At 47.5% G+C, this 20,347-nt stretch overlaps 1 protein-coding gene across 5 annotated transcripts in view; it reads right to left on the bottom strand.

The window, feature by feature from the left end:
* Window positions 1-3,071: 3,071 nt before the first annotated feature.
* The window catches only part of SEPTIN8 (septin 8), a 38,743-nt gene continuing 21,467 nt past the window's right edge, over window positions 3,072-20,347 (bottom strand). For 2 of the 5 annotated variants that reach the window (XM_054079415.1, XM_009562367.2), the window contains 6 exons: window positions 18,313-18,474; window positions 16,672-16,768; window positions 16,190-16,358; window positions 15,811-15,943; window positions 14,832-15,022; window positions 3,072-4,506 (listed from right to left, as the gene is read on the bottom strand). In XM_054079415.1, the coding sequence (XP_053935390.1) occupies window positions 4,341-4,506; window positions 14,832-15,022; window positions 15,811-15,943; window positions 16,190-16,358; window positions 16,672-16,768; window positions 18,313-18,474 (918 nt within the window). In that variant the 3' untranslated portion in view covers window positions 3,072-4,340. Of the gene's footprint in view, window positions 4,507-5,244; window positions 7,808-9,261; window positions 12,082-14,831; window positions 15,023-15,810; window positions 15,944-16,189; window positions 16,359-16,671; window positions 16,769-18,312; window positions 18,475-20,347 lie in introns of those variants that run through there. The other 3 variants (XM_054079414.1, XM_054079416.1, XM_054079417.1) reach the window with 3 other exon arrangements.

Here is a 20,347-nt window from a genome sequence, read left to right as displayed (position 1 = left end):
TCCAGAGAGCTCGAGATTTACCTTCTTCCTGCAAAATGCCTTAACCAGAGAGGCTTGGATTTGGAAAGTGCCGGTTTTCCAGAATCTTACCATGAATTCTCCCCCGTTCTCTTTGAAGCGCTGAGAGACTTTGCAGAGACGCAGTGCTGCTCCTGCCATCTAGCGTTCCTACATGGAGCCGTCATCCTGCATGGACTAGGCTTAAGGAACGGAGGAGAGTCTGTATTCCCCCCATCTCACACCTTATTAATGCCCCGTGTACACCAGGTGGTTTGCATTTTGTTTTGACTCAAGTAATTTTGGGAAATCCGGTGGAGCAGCTTAGCGCAGGTGATCGATGGTAAGGCCATAAATGTCTCACGTTAGAGTTAATTGCACTCAACACTGTCTTTGAGTACCATCTATTCAACTGGGAGAAAAGGTAATTCACTGAGAAACCCAGCCCCATTCCCTGCTGCTGAAACGAGTAACTCTGCTGCCTTAGGAAGCTGCACTTCATGGCCCTCTGGGTACAATGGAACAGTTACTGCTCAGCTGCTTTGTGAAGCAGCTTTTGTTTCAGATCCATGGAAGAATGCACAAAACTGCCCTGGCAGCCTGGCCCCTTTTTTCCAATAATGTAGAAATGCTATTTTTTTACAAGCAAAATCAGAACCTGCTCCGATTCCAGTTTCGATCTCCCTCTCAAGGCTGCCTGAAAGAACCAAGTGCTGCAGCTGAGGCTCAGGTCTTCTCCGGAGGGAAAATAAGGAGCACACTTAGCGCCTCGTTTGTAAGAGTTCAGTTTGGTGGCTCAGCTGCGAGGGTAGGGCTCGGTGCTGCTCCAGCAGAGCTCCAGTGCATCCCAGTACCAGGCCCCAGTAACCACAGCTAGAGCCTGGCTGGGGGTCAACACCAACGACTGCTTTAAACTGCTCCAAAATTTGCCCTTGCCCTCACTCTGTAGACACAGCCGACAGCTCTCTTCCTTACAAGCCTCCAGACACCTCAAATTTTAATTGGAACACTTGGAATAATCTGAATCTTCTTTGGAGATATGTTAACAAAATCATCAGAGCACTAACTGTATTTTTCTTCCAACGTTTTCTTCCCTCAGGGCACAGATATCTCGCTGTCGTATTACAAGAAAGTGGTTCACTGGAGTGCAGAAATAAGTTCCCAGTTCCAGTTTTACCCTGAAACGTTTGCCTCGGCTACCAGCATCTTTAACTGGTTCTTGGCATCAGTAAAGGTAAAGACTCTCTGTCAGCTTTTTCCTGGCTAGATTACTGATTGGGAAGTAATCAGTTCATACCCAAAGCAGGTGCTATGTTTGGCAGCAGATTTAGGGAGCAGTCAGGGACTTTGCTGGGGAAGGCTTTTAAGCATTTCTGAACTGCAGTTCTGATTTACAGTCCTTGGTAGAAGGGTTTGTGTGAATTGTAGTCCAAATGCTATAATAAGTGTAAAGAACTCATTATCATCTCATTGTCTCTGCTAACCAGAAGACATTTAAATTGTCACTTTTAATATTTTACTCTTGAAACCGCTATTTTTAACCAAACTCGGAGGCCAACTTTTTCTGCTATTGAAGCAACAGGGAAGTTATGAGTTGAACTGAGCCTTACAGCTCTCAATCCAGATCAATACTGGCATTTGGCAAATGCATATTAATTAGCATCTTAGCTGAGAAGAGGAATAAATTTGCATTGTAATTGCTGTGGCATTGCCTAGCCTAAAAATTGTGGGATACATGAATAAAAATTGCACCAAGATGAGGATTTATTTTTCTTCACTTTAGATTTCCTTTCTCTTTTTCCAGTTTCAGATGAATAGTTCTGCAGCTAAGCTAATTCAGAAGCAACTGTAACTTAAATGAAAGCCTGAAACTTGTAGAATGACAATTATTTCCCCCAAGACTATTATCTTCTTTGCTCAGTGTGGGGTTCTTCTCCCTTCAGGCCCAATTAAAATATCTTCAGTGCATAGCAATTTCCTGCCTTGTCCTTGCAGCAAAAAACAATGAAGATGATGAGCTCTGTGTTTGATTTTAAACACACTAAGATCATCTCTTGGGTTCAAGTTGTGTTTCCAGGTCTTTCAGTAACTTGGGCATAATGAGGATGTGTTAACTTATTTCTCCTAAGCAGTCTCTAAGGGGTGACAGTAACGTTTTTGGTCCTGTCTCATCATTGTTTGGAAGAATTGTGACCTTTATGGAGGAAGGACTTGTATTTGCTTGTGTAATGGATGTGTTTCTCTCCTTACACCTCTCTCCTCTCTTCAGAATCCATGGCTCACAGTAAAGCTTAGTCTAGGGGTGGGACAACAGTCAAAAAGCACGTGCATAGTTTCATGTGCACAGCATGAATGCTCTAATTCCATTATTAGAGGTCCTGGAAGGGTAAAGTAGGTGAGACAGAGCAGTATCTCTTCGGAGGAAGCTTAAAAGAGATGAGTTTCTCTCGTGTCACCTCACACTAACATGGGCGGTCACTGATTTTACACGCTCACCTTGAGGTGCAGGTCTGAGTCATTTCCTCACTAGGTTCAGAAACCAGTTCCGACACCAAGCAGTGTCTCATGGCAGAAGTGCACTGATAGATTCCTTCAGACATTGACAAACATCAGCCAGAAGCATTTCAGATCGCATTTCTTCCCCTCCCTTCTTTTGAAAAAGAACAGGCAGCCTAGGAGCTGGAGTCAGCTGTGCATGTCTCTTCAAACAAATTCTGCTGTAGTCAAGTGCTCTTCACAGCCTTGCTTAGGATGTGTCGCACTGAGGTTCTTCTTTTTCCCTCAGCTAAGAAGGAGAAGCTGAGTCAGTGACCGCAGGAAACACGACAACCGCAGAAGGCCCTCTAACAGACCAACAGGAAGCCCTCTCCTTGCCAGAGGAGCAAAACTAGCGAGACTGGGGAAAGTGCATGGCTGATGCAGCGTTAAGGAGGCTCACAGTGACCTGGGAGTCTTTGTTTAGGTTTGGGAGTTAGCCAGGAAAGCGGTCTCCTTCTGCTCAGCACTTTGAGACGCGTATGAACTTGTCAGATCCTTTCACTAGAGAGAAATACACACAGCACTGTGTAGGGTGGTGGCTTCTTTATTTTTGGGTTGTTTTTTTTGTTACAGGTAATACCATCGGTGAAGATGCTCGCAGTGCGGAGTGGCTGTAAACGCTCTCCAGCCGAGATCTTGAGAATGGAAAGAACCATACTAGATAAGCTTCACTGGGATCTTTACACAGCAACACCAATGGATTTCTTAAACATTGTAAGCACTAAGTTCTGCAAATTTTTTTTTCTTTAAATTAACAGCTCCTTATCAAATAAGACTGGAAAACACAGATGCGCACACATACGCACACCCACATGTCCTTCCCGAGGTGCTCTGCAAACTACCTGTTCCTTGCTACCTCCAAGTCTTTTGAAGAATGTTATGGTGTTGTTTTTTTGGTTTTTCTCATTTATTTTTAAAATTTTCTACTATTTAAAACCTTTCATTTTCCTCAAAAAAAATTAGTTCCATCCTTAAAGGACAAATAAAAAGGGACATTAAAAAGATTCTCATAATGCACAACTATACGCTATTTTTATTTTTTTTAAATACAGACTGCAAAAATATTTCTAACTATTTCCATTCTATTAATACTGTACATAGAAAGCTGTCAGAGTTTTGCTACATTTCTCACACAGCTTGTTTTCTTAAACCATTTTCCTTTTCATCCCACTAATGATTCGCCCTAGTTGTAGGCAATAGAACTTCCCCAACCTGGCACTTAGTTCATGTTGCAGTTACTAAACATTTGATTGAAACAATTAAACTTTGTCTTCAAGAAACGATCATGTGCTAGTAAGGCAAAAATCATGTGATACGAACACATCCTGGATCCCTTTTTTTATGTGCAAATATTAAGCCGTCTTAGGCTGCTGATTGTGAAAACTGCCTTTCTTAGGTGCTTGTTTCCTCAGTAAATTCAGAGTGCAGTTGTTATTGGTTTTACCCTATTGTATCTGCTGGCCTGAACTGAATCTCCTGGATAGCAATCTGGGTAACAGAGAAACTTCAGAAACTGTTAGGAAACACAGACCTTGTACATTCATTTTAAGCTCAAAAAAACAGTTCAATGGTTGGCAAGTACAAACACAAACCACAAAAAAAAAAAGGGGGGGAGGGAGGGAAACCCTTTAGGTTTCCTGATATGAGATGAAATTAGGCTGTACTTCTGGCTGATAACATATGAAAACATACAAAGTTCACTGACCTCTGCTTTTTTTTATATATATGTATATATATACTTTATCTTCTCTCCAGTTCCATTCCATGGTGATGTCCAACTGGCCCCATCTACTACCTGGGCTGCCTCAGAGGAATCCTTCCCGCCACGTTGCATTCTTGACCAAACAGCTACAGCACTGTATGGCTTGCCACCAACTACTGCAGTTTAAGGGCTCCACAGTGGTTTTGGTGATCATCACCTTAGAGCTGGAGAGGCTGACTCCTGATTGGTTTCCTGTTATTACTGATCTGCTAAAAAAAGCACAGGTAGGAATCAAAATGGCCTTTGGTCACAAATATTGAGGCCGGGACACTGATAAATTAACAAAACACGTGTATTTACAACCAACATCGCACTTTAGCAGCCTGAGAAGCACACGTCCACATTCTGCTTCTGGAATAGAGCTGCAGTTAAGGGCTGGGACTAGGGAGAGGGCCTTGCCTTCGTCAGGAAGGGAGGTTTCCAAATTGCTGGGCCACAGCCAGCCACGGCCTGCTGAGCAAGGAGAGATTCCCCCACAGTAAGGATGTCTGAGAGAAACTAAAACCCTGCCTGCTGTGTCCCCAGCCTCCCACTGAACACTGTGAAAACTCCTAAGTATGGTTACATTGCTTTTAAAACAGAATCAAATTGGGATAACAAGAAGGCTAAACACTCAGGCTGCCAGCTTACTGTCAACCCATTTTGTGGTCTTGAATTTGTCTGAAATAACCCAGCCTCCTGCAGTCCGTCCCAGTGGTTGTCGCTCCCTAAAAAGAAGGAGCACTTGCCCACCTTTTGCGTGGTAGTTGAGGAGCTCCCAGTTAAGCGTTTTGTATCAGGGCAAAGGTGCAGACTGCGGATGCGCATCCACTGCAGCCCATCCCTGCCCTCCCCCTAAGCATGGAGTTACAGGAGCAGTGGCCAGAGAGAGAAATTTATCCCAAACTTACAAAAAATCTACATCTTTCCTTACAGGTTAACAGCACGGAATTAATCCACTGCAAAGAACTTGTGGATCAAGAGCTAATGTGCTTGCAGCTGTTCAGCGCCGTTTATATTTTCTATCCCATCTACTAAGCCATCCAGGGCCATCCCAAGGCAAGGCTGCCCAACCACGACCCTTCTGGAATGAAGGATTCCCACCAAGCAAGGCTCGGGGTTACTGTAACTCAGCCAGTTTTAGCACATTTCACCCCTGCTTCAGCCTAAATTCCCAATGACACCATAGTGATCAATGAATAATATGGATTCAGGCACCTGCACAGTGAGTATGGGGCAGCGAGTGGGGGGAGGCTGCACGCTGGTGGCTCATGTACTCATCCATGGTCTGGAGAAGGCAGCTCCCTGCATCCCCTCCCCTGCAGCTGTCTGAAAACGAGTGGTGTAGGACCTCTGCCTCAGAAGCAGCAACTGCAGAACCAGCAGGTCCCATCAAATGGAACAGCCGACGCAGCTGGGCTAAAGAGCATTTAGCCTTCTCTTTCTACTTTTTAAGTTGTTCCTAAACAGCGTGTGCACCCCTCAGATTTGACATCATGTAAATACAGAAAGCTGGGGAGGGGAGGGACTTCATCACAGTCCTACAACTCAGGGATCGAGTTGGCAGAAGGCTATGAGGTGCAACAGAAAGAATCAAATGTCTGAGAGTTTGTGTTTAAAACAGCTGCGATAAGTGTGACAGAGCATTTCATCCAGCTCACTCCATCATTCTTGTATTGGAGCCAATCTGACTTGTCTCATGGGAGACTGAAGAGGAGCTGCTTTCCAGGAAGGGGGAGCTCCTGCTGCTGGCTCTGGAAGAGCAGTTCTCAGGTGGAACCCAGGGTTTGATTGCAGTGAGAAGAGTTAGAACCAAACCCTCCAGCTTTTCTTAAGGCCTTACCCTGGAATCCCAGGCTCTGAGGTCTGTGCTTCCTCCTGGTGAACTCATTATCTAATCCCACTCCCCATGAGATGTGAGAAATCACTTCTTGTCCGCAATCCCCATTGCCTTGGCTGTCACCAACCAGGACGTGCCATTCAAGGTTCTTAAAGGTGTTCAGTCTTACCAGACCAGGCAATACAAAATGCCTTTAATTAAATCCCCACCACTACCACATCAGTCTTTATGAACTACTCATCTCCATACCAAAGCTGTCCTACAAAGGAAAGCTCTATTGCACTTCTAAAATCCAGCCTTATCCAGTCTTTTAAAATAAGCATTTTCTTTGGGCTTTATCGTTTTAAGCAGCAGGGCCAGCACTTCTGGGTGATGGTTACACTAGAGTGAAGGTGCAATGCAGACCGTACTGTTTGATTAACACCGCTGCACCTGCAAGTCCTGTCACAGAGGAGGAAGGGGTTCCATATGGACCAGCACAGAGCTTGGAGAAGGTGAGGGGAGCCAGCTGGCAGCGGCCCCAGACATGGGGACTGACAGGGGACATCATTAAACACAGACCCACAGGATAAGGGGGGAATGAGAATAACAGCGAGGGCTGTGAATCGGAACACACCGCTTAGCTCTGCCAGTGGATGCAACCAGTGTACAAAATGTGGTTTTAACGGATGTTTGTTAAACAAGTCAGTTTTGTTTTTATTAAACCCGACTTTGGTACAAGCACGTCATTCCTGAGATTCATTTACAAGGTTTTTTTTTTTTAAGACCAAGATAAACTGGGCCCTCTCCCTGTTCCTGGGTGAAGTTTGACTGGGGAACAGGCATCACTTTTTCCCCTCCACTTCCTGTGTAAGGGGAAATCAGTCTGTCACAAACAGAACTCCCCGCCACGAACGCCCAGTCTCCAGCTTTAAACCCTCTCCCTTCTGTTCACACACAACATTTAGCTCTCCTTTAAAACGGTTCCATTCTCACTCCCCCGGCTGAAGGGCCCAAGCCTGGACTGGGCAGGCAGGGTTTCTGTCCATCCCCACACCAGTGAGTGGGCAGGGAGCTTGGGGAAGGGGTTACGGTGGGAGGCACGCGCGAGCTGCCCTAGAAAAGCTAAACAAAGGAAAGGGGGAGATTTAGGTTATAAAACATGTTAAGTTTATGGAATAAAGCTTGGAGGAGTTATTGCTCAGAAACGTGAGAATCCAGCTGAAAGGCCAGGGCCATTAGGAGATTCTGCAGTTACATCCAAAACCAGACCAAGGAGAGGGCACACAGCAACCCTGCAATAGCAACAGATCAAGCAGCAAGCGGAGACCTCGCCTTGCACTAACCTGGCTCTGCCCTGCGTCTCCCTGGACGCTGGGTCAGTGTTAACCGCTTCGCACGGGCTCTTGCCTAGGGATTAGCACTTTCATTTTAGTGCGAGCCATGCAGCAGCCTGAATTAGTGATTTATCTGTTGGCAAGTATCTTAGATTTCAATTTCATCAGGAAACCTGATCAAGCGAGCTTTTCCGAATCAAGAGACACGGTGCATCTCAGTCCTTGCCACAGAATCTCTTCTGTGCAATGTACTGCAAGCTTAAAGGTGAAAGCACCCATTAATTTCTTCTGCATGTGATGTTTTGGCCTTAATAAATCTTCTAATTAACATATCTTCCTGTTGTTACGGAGCACGCACTGGGAAGACTAAAAAAGCTACAGAAAGAACAAAAGAGAATCAGTATTTAAGTTTCAGGTATTTGCATTAAGTAAAGACAGCATGAAAGGTCAGACACAAATCTAAGGCTGCTGCGTGGGGCGTGTGCAGACACGCAAGTCCACACCATCCCAACACGGAGGAGCTCTCACGCTGCCCAGATCTTGTCTGGAACAGGTGATCAGAGGATTGATTTAGAATTTTAATGAGGAAAGACTGATGACAGGGAACATCTGAGAAGTCACATGCTACAGATGTGCGGGATGGGGAGTGGTGCAGAGCCATCTCCAACTGGGCCAGGACCACGGGCCCCACCGCCCAGCTCAGACAGCCCAGGCTGGCAGAGCCTGCAGCCTCAGCGTCCTGGCCTCGCCGGTTCCATCCCTCACAGCTGCGCAATTCTCCCTATTAAACAGCCTTGGACAAGGAGACGAGGCTGGGTTTGGGCCATCTCCTGACCGGAAAGCATCAACCTCGGTCACCAGGTGTCAGCTCTGAAGCTGCCAAACACAGAGAGCACCTCCCTCGCTGCTGAAGAGCTTTTCTAACAACGCTTTGCATTTCTCATTCTCTTGCAAACATCTCCAGGAGCTTTGCACGAACATTGCTAAAAGATTTTAACATCATTCCTGTGGGAAAATCCTGCCTGATGGATGTCACCGCCTGGTGCCCACCTTTAAAGTGAAACATCTAGTGTTTCTAGATGGCTTCAGAAGCAGCCGGTATCCCCAGCTTGGTTTTGTTTGTGAAAGTGGGGCTGCAGCCCAAGCTCCCACCCCCAGCCCCACCGCAGCAAAGGCTGCGCATCAGCCAGACTCTGCCTGTGGGTCCTGCCTGAGGAGCTGCATCGGTCTCTGACCAATTGCAAATACAACCCAGAGACCCTAATTTACTGAAAGTAACTCCACAGGCAGCAGTGCCCCACGGAGCAGCCACCAGGAACAGCCCCTCAGGTGAGGTTCCAGCAGCAGGATCCCAGGCTAAAGCTGTGCTCTTTTCCTAGCCTTGATCCAAGCGTACGATGTGCTCTGCCAGAAAAAGCACACAGCTTTGGGAGTGCCAGAATGAAACCCTCCATCTCTGCTCCCTTTTCATCCTACCCTTAAATTACTCCTTGGGGCATCGTTATGCTGCTGGTAAATCGCCCTGCTCAGTCCCACGTCCCACAGAGGAGCCGTACCAACAGGCTTGAAGGCTGCTTTTGCCCAAACAGGGATGCCATTTAGATTAATCTCCCAGAATTCCTCCCCAGACTGCAGTTGAGGTGCTTTTCTGCATACTATATGATCAGCTAATTGTTAATCAATTAGCTAATTTTACTTTTTTAACGTTCCCAACAGTCATAAGACATCCTGCGACTGCTAAGCTTTCAGTCACTACACATTCTTATTTCAACAGAGATCCGCTGGATAACACAGGAAATCCACTGCCAAATAAACACCACCACAAGAACTCAAAATACACGTGAGATTTAATAAAAGAAAAAGAGTACAAAGTGAGTGGAAATAACTGAAAGTCAAAAAAAAAACCAAAACAACAAACAAACCTCAACACATTCAGAATGACAAAGTGGAGGGATGCAGCACGGCCAGAGGCTTCGGGCACCTCCACCCCCGGGGCCCCCACACAGCCTGGCCTGGAGCTGCAGAGCCCCCAGCCCCACAAAACACATCTTAAATTAGAAAGCAGACAACATACATGATGGCAAATGTTTAAATGACAAAAACAATGGATCATTTTTCCCATTAATACCAACCTTTTACAGATAAATGCATAAAACAGCTGACATGTAACTAAACGGTCATTTCTGAAGGTTTTTTTAATTCTCTTCTAGCTTATCAGCTGCAAATCATTGGACTGGAGTGAGATTAGCATCACCAGGTATATGTAACTTAATAACCACAAGATACAGAACTGCCCTACACACCGCACACCTAAATCTTGTCTCAGCCAAAAGGAAAAGCCAAGCAAGAGAGAAAAAGTGCCATGGGGAGATGGTGATGCCGACGGCTCTAAAGAACAAGTAACTGGGAGGAAACAACAGAAACTCAATGTATATCTAAACATCATAATTAAAGTATTGTTACATACATTCTGAATGTCTTCATCAGAAAAAGCTGGGAATGTCTCCGCAATGCCCGTGGATTTGAAGGTTTTCACTCTTTGTTATCGTCATAATTAACTACCTGTTATTCTAGGAAAAAAGAATCGATCTCTGCCGAGCCAGGGCAGATAGAAATCATTTGCATAGATCCTGCTGGCTGCAGCACGAGAGCGGGAGAATACCATCGACTGGGAAAGTTCTGGCGAGGCAGCTGCATGCCCAACCCCACCGGTTACTGGCTATTCCCTGCCCTTGAAACATTGGCCTTGAGAAGCACCACAATGAACCAAATCGCGCTGCTTACCCATGCAATTAGTGCAGAGTTTCTCTCGTTAGCAAAAAAATCAAAGTTCTGCCCTGATTTGCTACTGGACCAGACTGCGGTCAGCAGTGAGCTGCAATGGTCTTCTTGCGTGTAACAGCAGCTTGGGTTTGTGCATTTCTCCAAGAAAAAACACATCAACCCTCCTAATATTTGACAGTTAATCTTTAAAATACATCTAAAGGAGGCACAGCCTTAAAACTTCAAGGTTCGGCTTTCAGCAGACTCCTCACAAGTGCACACAACTTTTCCTCTCTGGCAAAGCACCTGTTCTAAGGCGCACCCGCGAGATCTTCATGAGGTCCTTTCCTACACTCCTAGAATAACACTGACAGGATTTTCAGTATATTCCTATAAAAGGCCAATGCCCACATGAAAGCGCTTTTACACCTGAGCCTGTATTTAGGAAAAAAAAGCTGCTTGACTGGGATGTGCAAGTTAAAGGACTTCATTTCACCATCCAGCAAAACGCTGCCCTCGGACAGACCTGCACCGGCTCGGATGCAAGGCCGGGCACCTCCATCTCCAGGTCCCACAAAGAATTTGCTGACAGATTACAGACAAGTCTTTAAGGAAAAAAAAAAATCAACCAGAGACATTCTGTAACATTAATAACTCAATAGAACTCTCACACCACAACTAACACTTAGCCAGCCAGTGTTTTTATAAACTCTAAAGACACCACATGGGGTTAATATAAAATATTTGCTTTCTTTTCACCTATTATCTGGTGGAGGGATGGAATTGGTTCTATCTATTTTTCCATGACAACACAGCTAGCAAGTCTCTATTCAGTTTTCATCCTGCCTTATCACAAAGTGGTTTGAGTGGAACAAAATAATATTGATCCTAATAGTTCCTCTCAGCTCAGTTGCCCAGGAAAACAAGTCGGTGATTTCCAGGCACGAGGAGAGTTAAAGAAAGCACCTTCGAAGAGGAACAGAGCCTGTCAGTATAAATATGGTGCAAGATCAGGGGATTCTTATTAGGCACATCATAAGTTTAAGGTTAAAGAGTAAAAGTAAAGATGAGCGCTTAAATAGTTTCTTCACAGCAGTAAAATACATTGGTAAATGACAACTGCAAAGTTACACAAATCCTGTAGCTCCACATTATACAAATTCCTATGAAAAATCTTTCCTATAAATGATTTACTTTAGCAGTAAAGAAAGTTCTAAACATTGTCCTGTGAATTTTATTAACCTCTCTCTCTCTCTCTCTATATATATATATATAATAAATGCTGTAGGAAGTGTTTAGAGTAATTCAGGATAAAAATATATAATCACTGGGACGAGGGTTGCTCCGATTCCCAGAGCAGAAGGTTTAAGCATTGTGGTTTTCCACCCATCCTAAAAAACTTACTTAAAGTGAGAATATTGTTAGAAAAATAAATGTTTCAGCACCCCTCACACCCGGCCTCACCTTTGTGCAGGTACGAGGAGGGCAGAGGAGCCTCCAGCAGGCGCCTCAGCCTGTCCAAAACAAAGAAATCTAGAAAGCAAGTGTTTAGCTGGTGGGACAGATGAGTTCAGACAAACAGTTACAGTCACTTCATCCACAGCTGCTCAGTCGCTAGGTTTAGAACAAAACACCTTACTTGAGGGATTAGTTGACTTTGTTTAACAAAACGTACACGGTCAGGTTACTTCCTTACAACCTCCCGATCAATTCTGCACAGAGAACAGTGAGGCGTTATGCCGCAGCCACCGGAGAGGCTCATTTTCTCTTTCACTTTGGTCCACTCACACAATGTTATGAGAAGGGTCACAGGGTGGGAAACTCAAGCAACTTAACACATGAAAGCACCAAGTCCACTCTTGGCCTGAAAGTCTGTATGTGATTAACTGAAAGAAACAAAACATAAAAAAAAAGCATGAATTCAAGTTATGAAAATTAAACAAAAGCAAAAATGTAGCAAAATATGTTAAAAAAAAAAAAAAGGAGGGAAGGGCAAACGCTGCTTGGGCACCTGGATGCTCCCGGATGAGAGCAAACCCTGTGGAGCCCCACGCCAGAGCACAGCGGCAGGCACGGAGGAGAGCTCAGCCCTATGCTATTTCCCACACCACCTGCAGTTCCTCCACCCCCATTTTTAATTTATTAAAAGTATTAAAAACACTGTGTTGAAAGAGGAGACAACAAAAGGTTCAACTGTCTCTCCCAAAAACAGAAACAAGAACCCCCCCCCAAGCTGGCAGCGTACTCCCAGTTCCTGCAGGGTCCCAGGATTCCCCCGTCCCTGCGAGGCCCTGCTCGAGGGCTTTCCCCACGCACCCTCTGGCTCCCGTTTCCCTCGCACCGCCCCGGCTGGGCACTGGTGCTTTACAGAGCCACGGCCCAGCCTGGACCCTGCGCTCAGCCGGGGGAAGCTTTGCTGCCGGTCCCGCTGCAGGACACTGCCTGCCACCAGCTCCCAAATCCCAGCTGCCTTCCAGTCTGGTTTGGTTGACAGATGTCTGCAGGAAAGGCAGCAGAGAGCTTCCTGCTGCTTGCTCGGGAATACAGATGCTCTCAATGCCCGAGAGGTCTGCAGGGTTGACTTCAAACCGCCCGCCTGGCGCGCAGCAGTGGGTGGGTTAGGGCTGGGCTCTCTGGCAGACAGGGTTTCACAAGACCCTCAGCTCCTTTTGAGGCCTCCCAGATGAAGAGAGGGTCTGGCAAGGCAGGTCACCGGCCAGGCCGAGGGCAGCCACCTTCCTCCAATATCTGTAGGACAAACGTCGCTATCCTGCTTGAGCAGACCCCTCCCAGTATCACATTTAGAACCAACTCACAGGTTTGGGAAAACAAACCCACCTCAACAAACCCAAACATCAATCCACAACCACTTCCTCTCCCTAATTTATTACTCAGATTCCTGGCGATGGGGCCTCTCCTCTCACCGTGCTCGGCTGAGGAGAGCCTCACGCCCTGGCACCGCGCAGCACACACCGCATGGGCCCCTCAGGCCTTCAAACACTACCTGAGCCACAGGCTAATCACCACCCAGACCGCAAGGACGCCTGGACTCGGCTCTGCGGGGGGGGCTAAAACCAGCAAAGCACAGGAAACCTCTTTCTATCACAAGCAGAGGGAGCAGAAGGGAAGGTGCCGGGTTTCCACCTGGCCAGCACACACAGCGCATCACTGCCGGAGCAGCCCAGCAACCAGCATCGCTTGCGCAAAATAACGGTGTGCAGCCCAGCATCCTCACCTTCTGCAAAGCAGAGCCGGGCCCCGGGCTGCCCCGGTGTTCAGCCCTCAATTCGTATGTCAGTTTAGGTGGATTAAGTCTTATTTTCAACAATATATTTTACAAACCATTCTGGACTCTGTGTGAGGTGAGATGTGTCCAGAGGATGCCAAGAGGTCTGCAGAAGAGTGTGCTTGGGCTTTGTTTTAACACCAACACACTGAAATTCCAAGGAATTACATTAAAGAGTATGTTAAATAACAGGCACTGTCATCTTCCACAGGGAGAAACAAATGACTTGCATGTCAGTGCACAGAATGAGCCACTCCAGTGCTGCAGTTCACAGCAGAGACAGGACAGAGCACAGCATCTCACCAGCACCGTGAAGCCGAACACTGTGCTGTCAAGAGCAAACTCAGGTGCTGTTGCTTTCAATGGTCTTTTTCTTTTCATCATTAAAAGCCTCAGAAAGCATTGCCACCAGCCTGCTCTGGATCTGATAGCCTGCAGTTCCGACACTTAAGGTCCTTCACGCAAGAGTAAGTAACAAAAAAATGGTGGAATAACAGAATTACCAGCTTGCGTGACGGCATGCTCCTTGCTTTGCTGCCTAGCCAGTGTTTCTTGAAGGCTGTCTTGAAGGGAATCAGGATCACCCATCCACATCATTACTTTTTAAACCTGTTCGCCCCATTCCTGCTCTATCTGTACTCAGACAGGCAGCAGAAGAAGCATTACTTCCATGCCCTCGCTCCACACTCTCGCTGGCTTCAGCAACATCAATTAACTTGCAGCAAGCCAAGATAAGAATCCTGCCTTTAGGGGAAAGAGCTTCCTTGTAAGCAGAACTGTGCCTTGGAGCCCTAACTAATTTGCAGCACATCTTCACTCTAAGCTGCTGTTTCCTTCTTTACAGCTCTGCCTCTAAAAATAAAGTAAGCGCACTCTCCAAAAGGGCCCCACGCCTGCAGATCACAGGGAGTAGTGAGTGACAGTGCACCACATCTGCAAGACTTTATGACTGCGTCAAGATTGTCCCCGCTCCTCTCTGCTGGGGAGGAGATGCAGTTTATGTCTAGCCACCTTCCTATCTGTCTCCAGGAACCAGCAGCTCACAGGGTGACTTGAGCTGGCTCTCAGAGGGGCAGGGGCAAGTCTCGTGGACTCTCAGCCTTTAGAGAACGGCTCCAAACTCCAAATCCCCTGCACCTACAGCCCTCAGGGCTCCTCTATGGCCATGCCCGGGCATAGGAGGACCCCACATCTTCTCCGCTTTAAGCAATGAGTCAAAAATGTAGGAATCAGGATTCCCAAATCCATTTTTCCATTCTCTGTCTGAGCAACTGAACAGACATTGAAGCCTCTGAGCTGACACGCAGCTTCCCAGCAGCAGAGGAGAAAGACTCAAGTTCAGGCACTTACTTTTTCTTGTCTTTGTCCTTCTTCAGTGGCTGCTGTGAGGTAGCCTGCAAGGATTGGGACTGCAAGGTTTCCACTGCTACTTTCCGCCTGTTGAAGGCATTCATTTCTTCCTCCAGCTCCTTCCTCTTCTCCTCCACCTTCCTCTTCTCTTCTTGGTGTATCCTTTTTAAGTGCTCAAATTTCTCATGCAGCTGGGAGGAGACAGACATCTGAGCATCTCATCCAGCAGGACCATCAAGCTGTGTTCCCCAGCCTCGCTCCCTGCAGTCACACCTCCCGCATGAATCCCTACCCCCTGACAGAGACCACCCCGCTGTCGGGGTGCGGCGCCCAGCTCCCCAAGCCCCTCGGCAGAGCTGACCTCTGGGCAACCACAGCCTCTTCACCAAGAGCAGCGAGGATGCGATAAACGCAGCTCGCTCTGACACCACATATCAAACAGCAGAGAGCGTGAGCCTTGGGTTAAGGGGACTGAGGATCAGTCTGCAGCCCTGCCACGGGGCGGCAGGCACTGGGGGCTTTTGCATTCCTCACTAGTTTTGAGGATGGTCCATTTGTTGCCTCCCTAGTCATGGCAGCTGCCCGTGGCCTCACAACAGGGCCTGTTAAACTCTGGCACAGCTGCCCCTTTCACTCTGCTGCCCAGTGGGCCTCCAGGGGCGAATCTACCCGACACGGTTGCTCACCAGAACACCCTGCACTGCCCTTCACTCACTAAGCAGCAGCCGAGTCTCCTACGCACTGGATGCAGAGGGGAAGACCGTTGCTTATGAGGCACCTAAACCAGTGATGCTGTCTGGAAAGCATTACCCCATGTCCCCTGCTCCAAGATGGGGAAGGGGTGAGTGTGTGTTTGTGCTTCAGCTGCCAAGGTCTGCTCAAGAGCTGTGTGTGCTTTCCAAGACCCATACGTTGCTCAGACACAGACCCTATGCTGGCTGTATTTTGGGCTCCTCTCACAGGTTTTTGGCACACCCACCTCTCTCTCCTTCTCCTTCAGCTCTGCCTCTGTCTCTTTGACTTTGTTAACAAACATTTGTCTCATTTCTTCCTCTTTCTTCTGGAGCTCACCCAAGAACTCTTTCCTTTTTGTCTCATATGTTTCTTGGAGGCTGAGGAAGAAAGCAAACAAAATCCAGACTCTTTGGACACCAATGAATTAGGGATATCTCATCTGCATTGCTTAAAGACAAACAGGCAGGGAAGAGGATGCAACCAAAGTCAGCTGCAAAGTTGAAAGCCAGTGCTAGTTCTTTCCAGCCCAGCATTGTGGATCCCACCTACAAACCTCCTATTTTTAGGGTACATCAGTACCAAACTATTGCTCCAAACTGATTCTAGACAGGAGGACTCCTCACCTGAAGGGCTGGCTGTCTGGATCCGTGTCCTTGAAGCCCATCTCTTCCAGTTTGCACCGCCTGTACAGCTCATAGTGGCGGGTGTGAGTCTGCTCCCGAAGATCCTCCATGTTGACTCGGATCAGCATTTCCCGCAGTTTCACAAAGTCACAGTGACTTTCATTCTCAACTGACGGAAGCAAAGGCAGAAGTCAGCAAACTGCACAAATGTCCTTACAGATTAATCCCAGAAACTCTCCTCCCAAAGGCCTTAACCTGTTTCCCACACCGGGCACACAGCCCCTTGGATGCAGGGATACCCGCTGCCCATTCTGCCAGACGGCAGGAATGGGAATTCCAAGGGAAGACTGGCCAACCCACTAAAGGCTGCAGAGGGCATTTCTGCTCCTTCAGGAGCACGTGCTGGTGAAAGGGCAGAGCTGGAGGGGTGCCGGGGAGGTCCTGCAAACGAAGGAGGTTTCACCCAGCTCGCAGCACCTTACCTTGCACCACTCCCCAGGGGTACTGCCGAGCCCTGACCAGCTTGTTCCCAACTTTCACCTCCTCCGTGCTGCCAACCACTGCGAAGGGCAGATGAGCCTGAAACAGAGCCAAGACTCAGCACGTGGGCCAGCCCCTCCGAGACCAGCCTGACCATTAGAGATCCCACCCACCCAGGCACAGGATCTCCTCCAAAAAGTGCTTCCTTCAAAGCTAACACTCTCTAATTCTCAAAGCAGCCTCCACTATGAGCTGGGACGTTACAAGAGCAGTGCAGGGCCACAGCGCAGGGAACAGCCACGCTGGCTGGGCTGAATGATGGGGAAATATTGCGGGAACACTATGAGCATTACTGATCTCCCTCTTCCCATCTGTCACGGTGTCCGTGCAGCTGCAGTCTTTCCGCACACCAGGAGTGGGGCACTCCCTGCCTTGCAGAAAGCACAAGGACATCCGTAAACAGGCCCTGGCACAGCAGTTTGTGTGTGGGCACCAGAGGGGACATGTGCAGATACAACATGTGCTAATTGCTCGTCACGTCTGTAAAGCACCGAGCGCAGCAAGGGAACAGGGCACCGTCCTCAGCATTGCAGGAAAGGAGACACAGAGCAGGCGCTTCAGTAGGAGCCTGACAAAAATCACAGAATCATGGCATGATTTGGGTTGGAAGGGACCTCAAAGCCCATCCAGTCCCACCCCCGCCACAGGCAGGGACACCTCCCACTGGATCAGGGGCTCCAAGCCCCATCCAACCTGGCCTTAAACACAGCCAGGGAAAATCCTTCTCATTTAATGGATCTAGAAGTGCGGAACTGCTAGAGAATTGGCTAAAAGTATTCTCATCAGGGCTGGGGAAACACAGAGCAATCGTGACTCCCATTTTTCTCCCCAATGCACACAGCCTGCAATTATTTTAAAAAGAGTGCATCCTCCATTTCTTTTCACGAATTCAGGAAAAAAAATACTATAAAGGAAAAACCCATACCTTTGACCCAAAAATTGTTAAAGAAAAGACAAAGCATTTAATCAGAAACAGCTATGCAGAAAAATGTTCATTTGTAAGAAAAAACTACTTTTTATTTTAAGATTAACATGGAAATATTTCAGCTGGTTCTAATGCAACCATTATACTCTGATTTGGGAGAGAGGAAACTTGAAAGTGTGTTGCACTTGCTTCAGCCAGGTCTGAATTTGATCTTTAAACTTCAAAAAAAGACAAAATAGAGTCTAACAATTTTTCTTCTTTATTTTAAATAGGGTTTTCTCTGCTTCGCCCCTTTACGTCAGAAGGCTAATGTAAGCCTTAGCTGTAAAAGTTTTATTTGAAGCCTCTCCCTCCTCAAATGAAAAGTAGCCTAAAAGCAAACAGAATGAATTCTGATGAAAGTTTTTGTCAAAAATCCAATAAAATACATTTTAGAGCTGAGCTGGGTTTCTCCAGAGAGCCACAGATTAAATAACAGCCCCATTTTAATTAGTTCTGTATGCAACAGCCTTAGGCGTCTGTCAGATCCACAGCTCAACTTTCAAACGGGTTTAGCGTCTGGACAATCCCTATAAAACTTGCCCTTTAAATGCATTTTTGTGCAGTGATTGAATTTGTCACAGCTTCTGGCAGCAACGCGACTGGCAGCACTACTCACATTCATCACAGAGTTGATCTCGGCAACGGCTTCATCATCTGTGGGGAACTGGTAGATCTGCACGCCGTTGCTGACCAGCTCGCTCATTATCTTGATCTTGAACTTGTGCAGCTCACTCTTGGAGATGGTGTCGGCTTTGGCAATGATCGGGATGATGTTCACCTAGAGCAGAAGGAAGGAAAGGGAAAATAACCCGGTGAGCAGCTGTCAGGCAAGAAGCTCTGTCAGGAGCATTGGTGCCTGTGGGTGATGCAGCTCCTAACCAGGCAGCTGCTTTACATCCCATAAAACCACAGAGGTGCTATGTCTTGCATGCAAGCTGCAGCACAAGCCTGATTGAACGCTAGAGGGAAGAGTTTTCCAAGATTCATTTGGTTACAAGACTCCCAGATAAGCCTAAGACGGACACCCTGCAATAAATACACAACAAGCAGATCAAAGCCTCTGCTCTTGCCTCTGTATTTTGTTATACACTTCGAGGAAGGCAGAGGCAGCAGAACTGTCACATCTTGAGTTATCACCTCTCTGCCTCTGGCTGTGCTGACAAACTGCTTTAAAAGACAAGCATGAGGATGAAACGCTGCAGCAAGCTGCTGTGAAGCCTTCCCATGCTCAAGCAGAAAGAGCAGGGACTCCTCAGAAGCTTTCATGGCACCTGCGGATCCTTTCCAAGGGCATCATAAGCCTCTCTGCAAGGATCACAACTGGGGTGGTGCTGCGTGGATTACACAGCCCACCTGGGAAAGGTGCAGGGGGCCATTCAGCAGACAGGAGGTTGGTTTTCATCTTCTTGTTGCTCAGCTCTGGTTTCGCATCAGCAGCCCCGAGCACGACACACCGTGCAGCTTCAACCCAGGCATGCTGCAGGGTGGGGAGGCCCCCTTACGCCCAGGACCTACCAAGATAGAGAGCAAACGAGGGCCACATCCCACATCGTTCAGGAGGGATGTCGTTCGCTACAACCCCGTGCCTGAGAGAGCTGCTGCAGGGCAGGATCCGTCACAGGAATCTCTATCAGTGATGCTGCTAAGCCCAGAAAGGCCAAGTGCAATACTGCAAACCGCTGCTTAGACAAACAACAACAAAACTTGTCTGCCTGAACAGCAGCCAAATTCAGAGCAGGAAACCAGAAGAATTCAGACAAACGAGGGGAAACTCTGAGTTGCCATCTAACATTTCCCAAAACCCGACACTTTTTATCCTACAGAGCAGAAATTCATAGCAGCCATTTGGTCTCCAACGGGTGCCCATTAAAATAAATGGCCTTACTTTCCCAGCTCAAGTTCTCTTTGTAGCTCAGTGGTTTTTCCATACTTCTTGTTTTCCCCCCCTCTGGTTTAGCACTTACTAAATACAAGAGCATTTACTTGCTCCAAAAGAAAACAGTCTTAATTTCTCACTGCAAATTTATCAGAGAGGACAAATTCTTTCTTCTCTGCCACTGATCTGGCCTCCTTTATCAAGGACCACAATGCACACAGAACAAGGTTTGCTGCTCCCTCCGGGCCTCAGCAGGTTGGCGTCCTCGTCACAAAGGTAGAAGGGCCATGACCACAGCTGGGTGCCTCGCTGACCTGCTAAGAGCTGAGGAGGCTTGGATCTACCACCTCCCACAGCAAACGGGTCAGCTCAGGGCTCACGCACCGCCCGCTCAGGAGCAACACCTGCGAGGGGAAAGGCACTGCCAGGGAGCTGCTGTGTGCAGGGCTTCGCGCCCTCCAGCCAGCAAGGCACACTGACAAACAAGAGGTGATTTTAGTCCACTTTCAGCTGGCCTAAGCAATATCTCACTCTTCTTCCAAAAAATAACAGCTCAGCCCCACTTACAGTGACACAGGAGGCAGAATCATAGAATCACAGAATCACTGAGGTTGGAAAAGACCTCTGAGGCCATCCAGTCAACCGTCAGCCCAACACCACCACGCTGACTAAACCATGTCCCAAAGTGCCACAGCCACATGGGTTTTGGACTCTGTCAGGGATGGAGAGACCACCACTGCCCGGGGCAGCCTCTGCCAGTGATTCGCCACTCTGT

The sequence above is a fragment of the Cuculus canorus genome, chromosome 14 (assembly GCF_017976375.1).
Source record: "Cuculus canorus isolate bCucCan1 chromosome 14, bCucCan1.pri, whole genome shotgun sequence".
Taxonomy (NCBI): Eukaryota; Metazoa; Chordata; class Aves; order Cuculiformes; family Cuculidae; genus Cuculus; species Cuculus canorus.
This window is presented reverse-complemented; position numbering and strand designations above follow the sequence as displayed.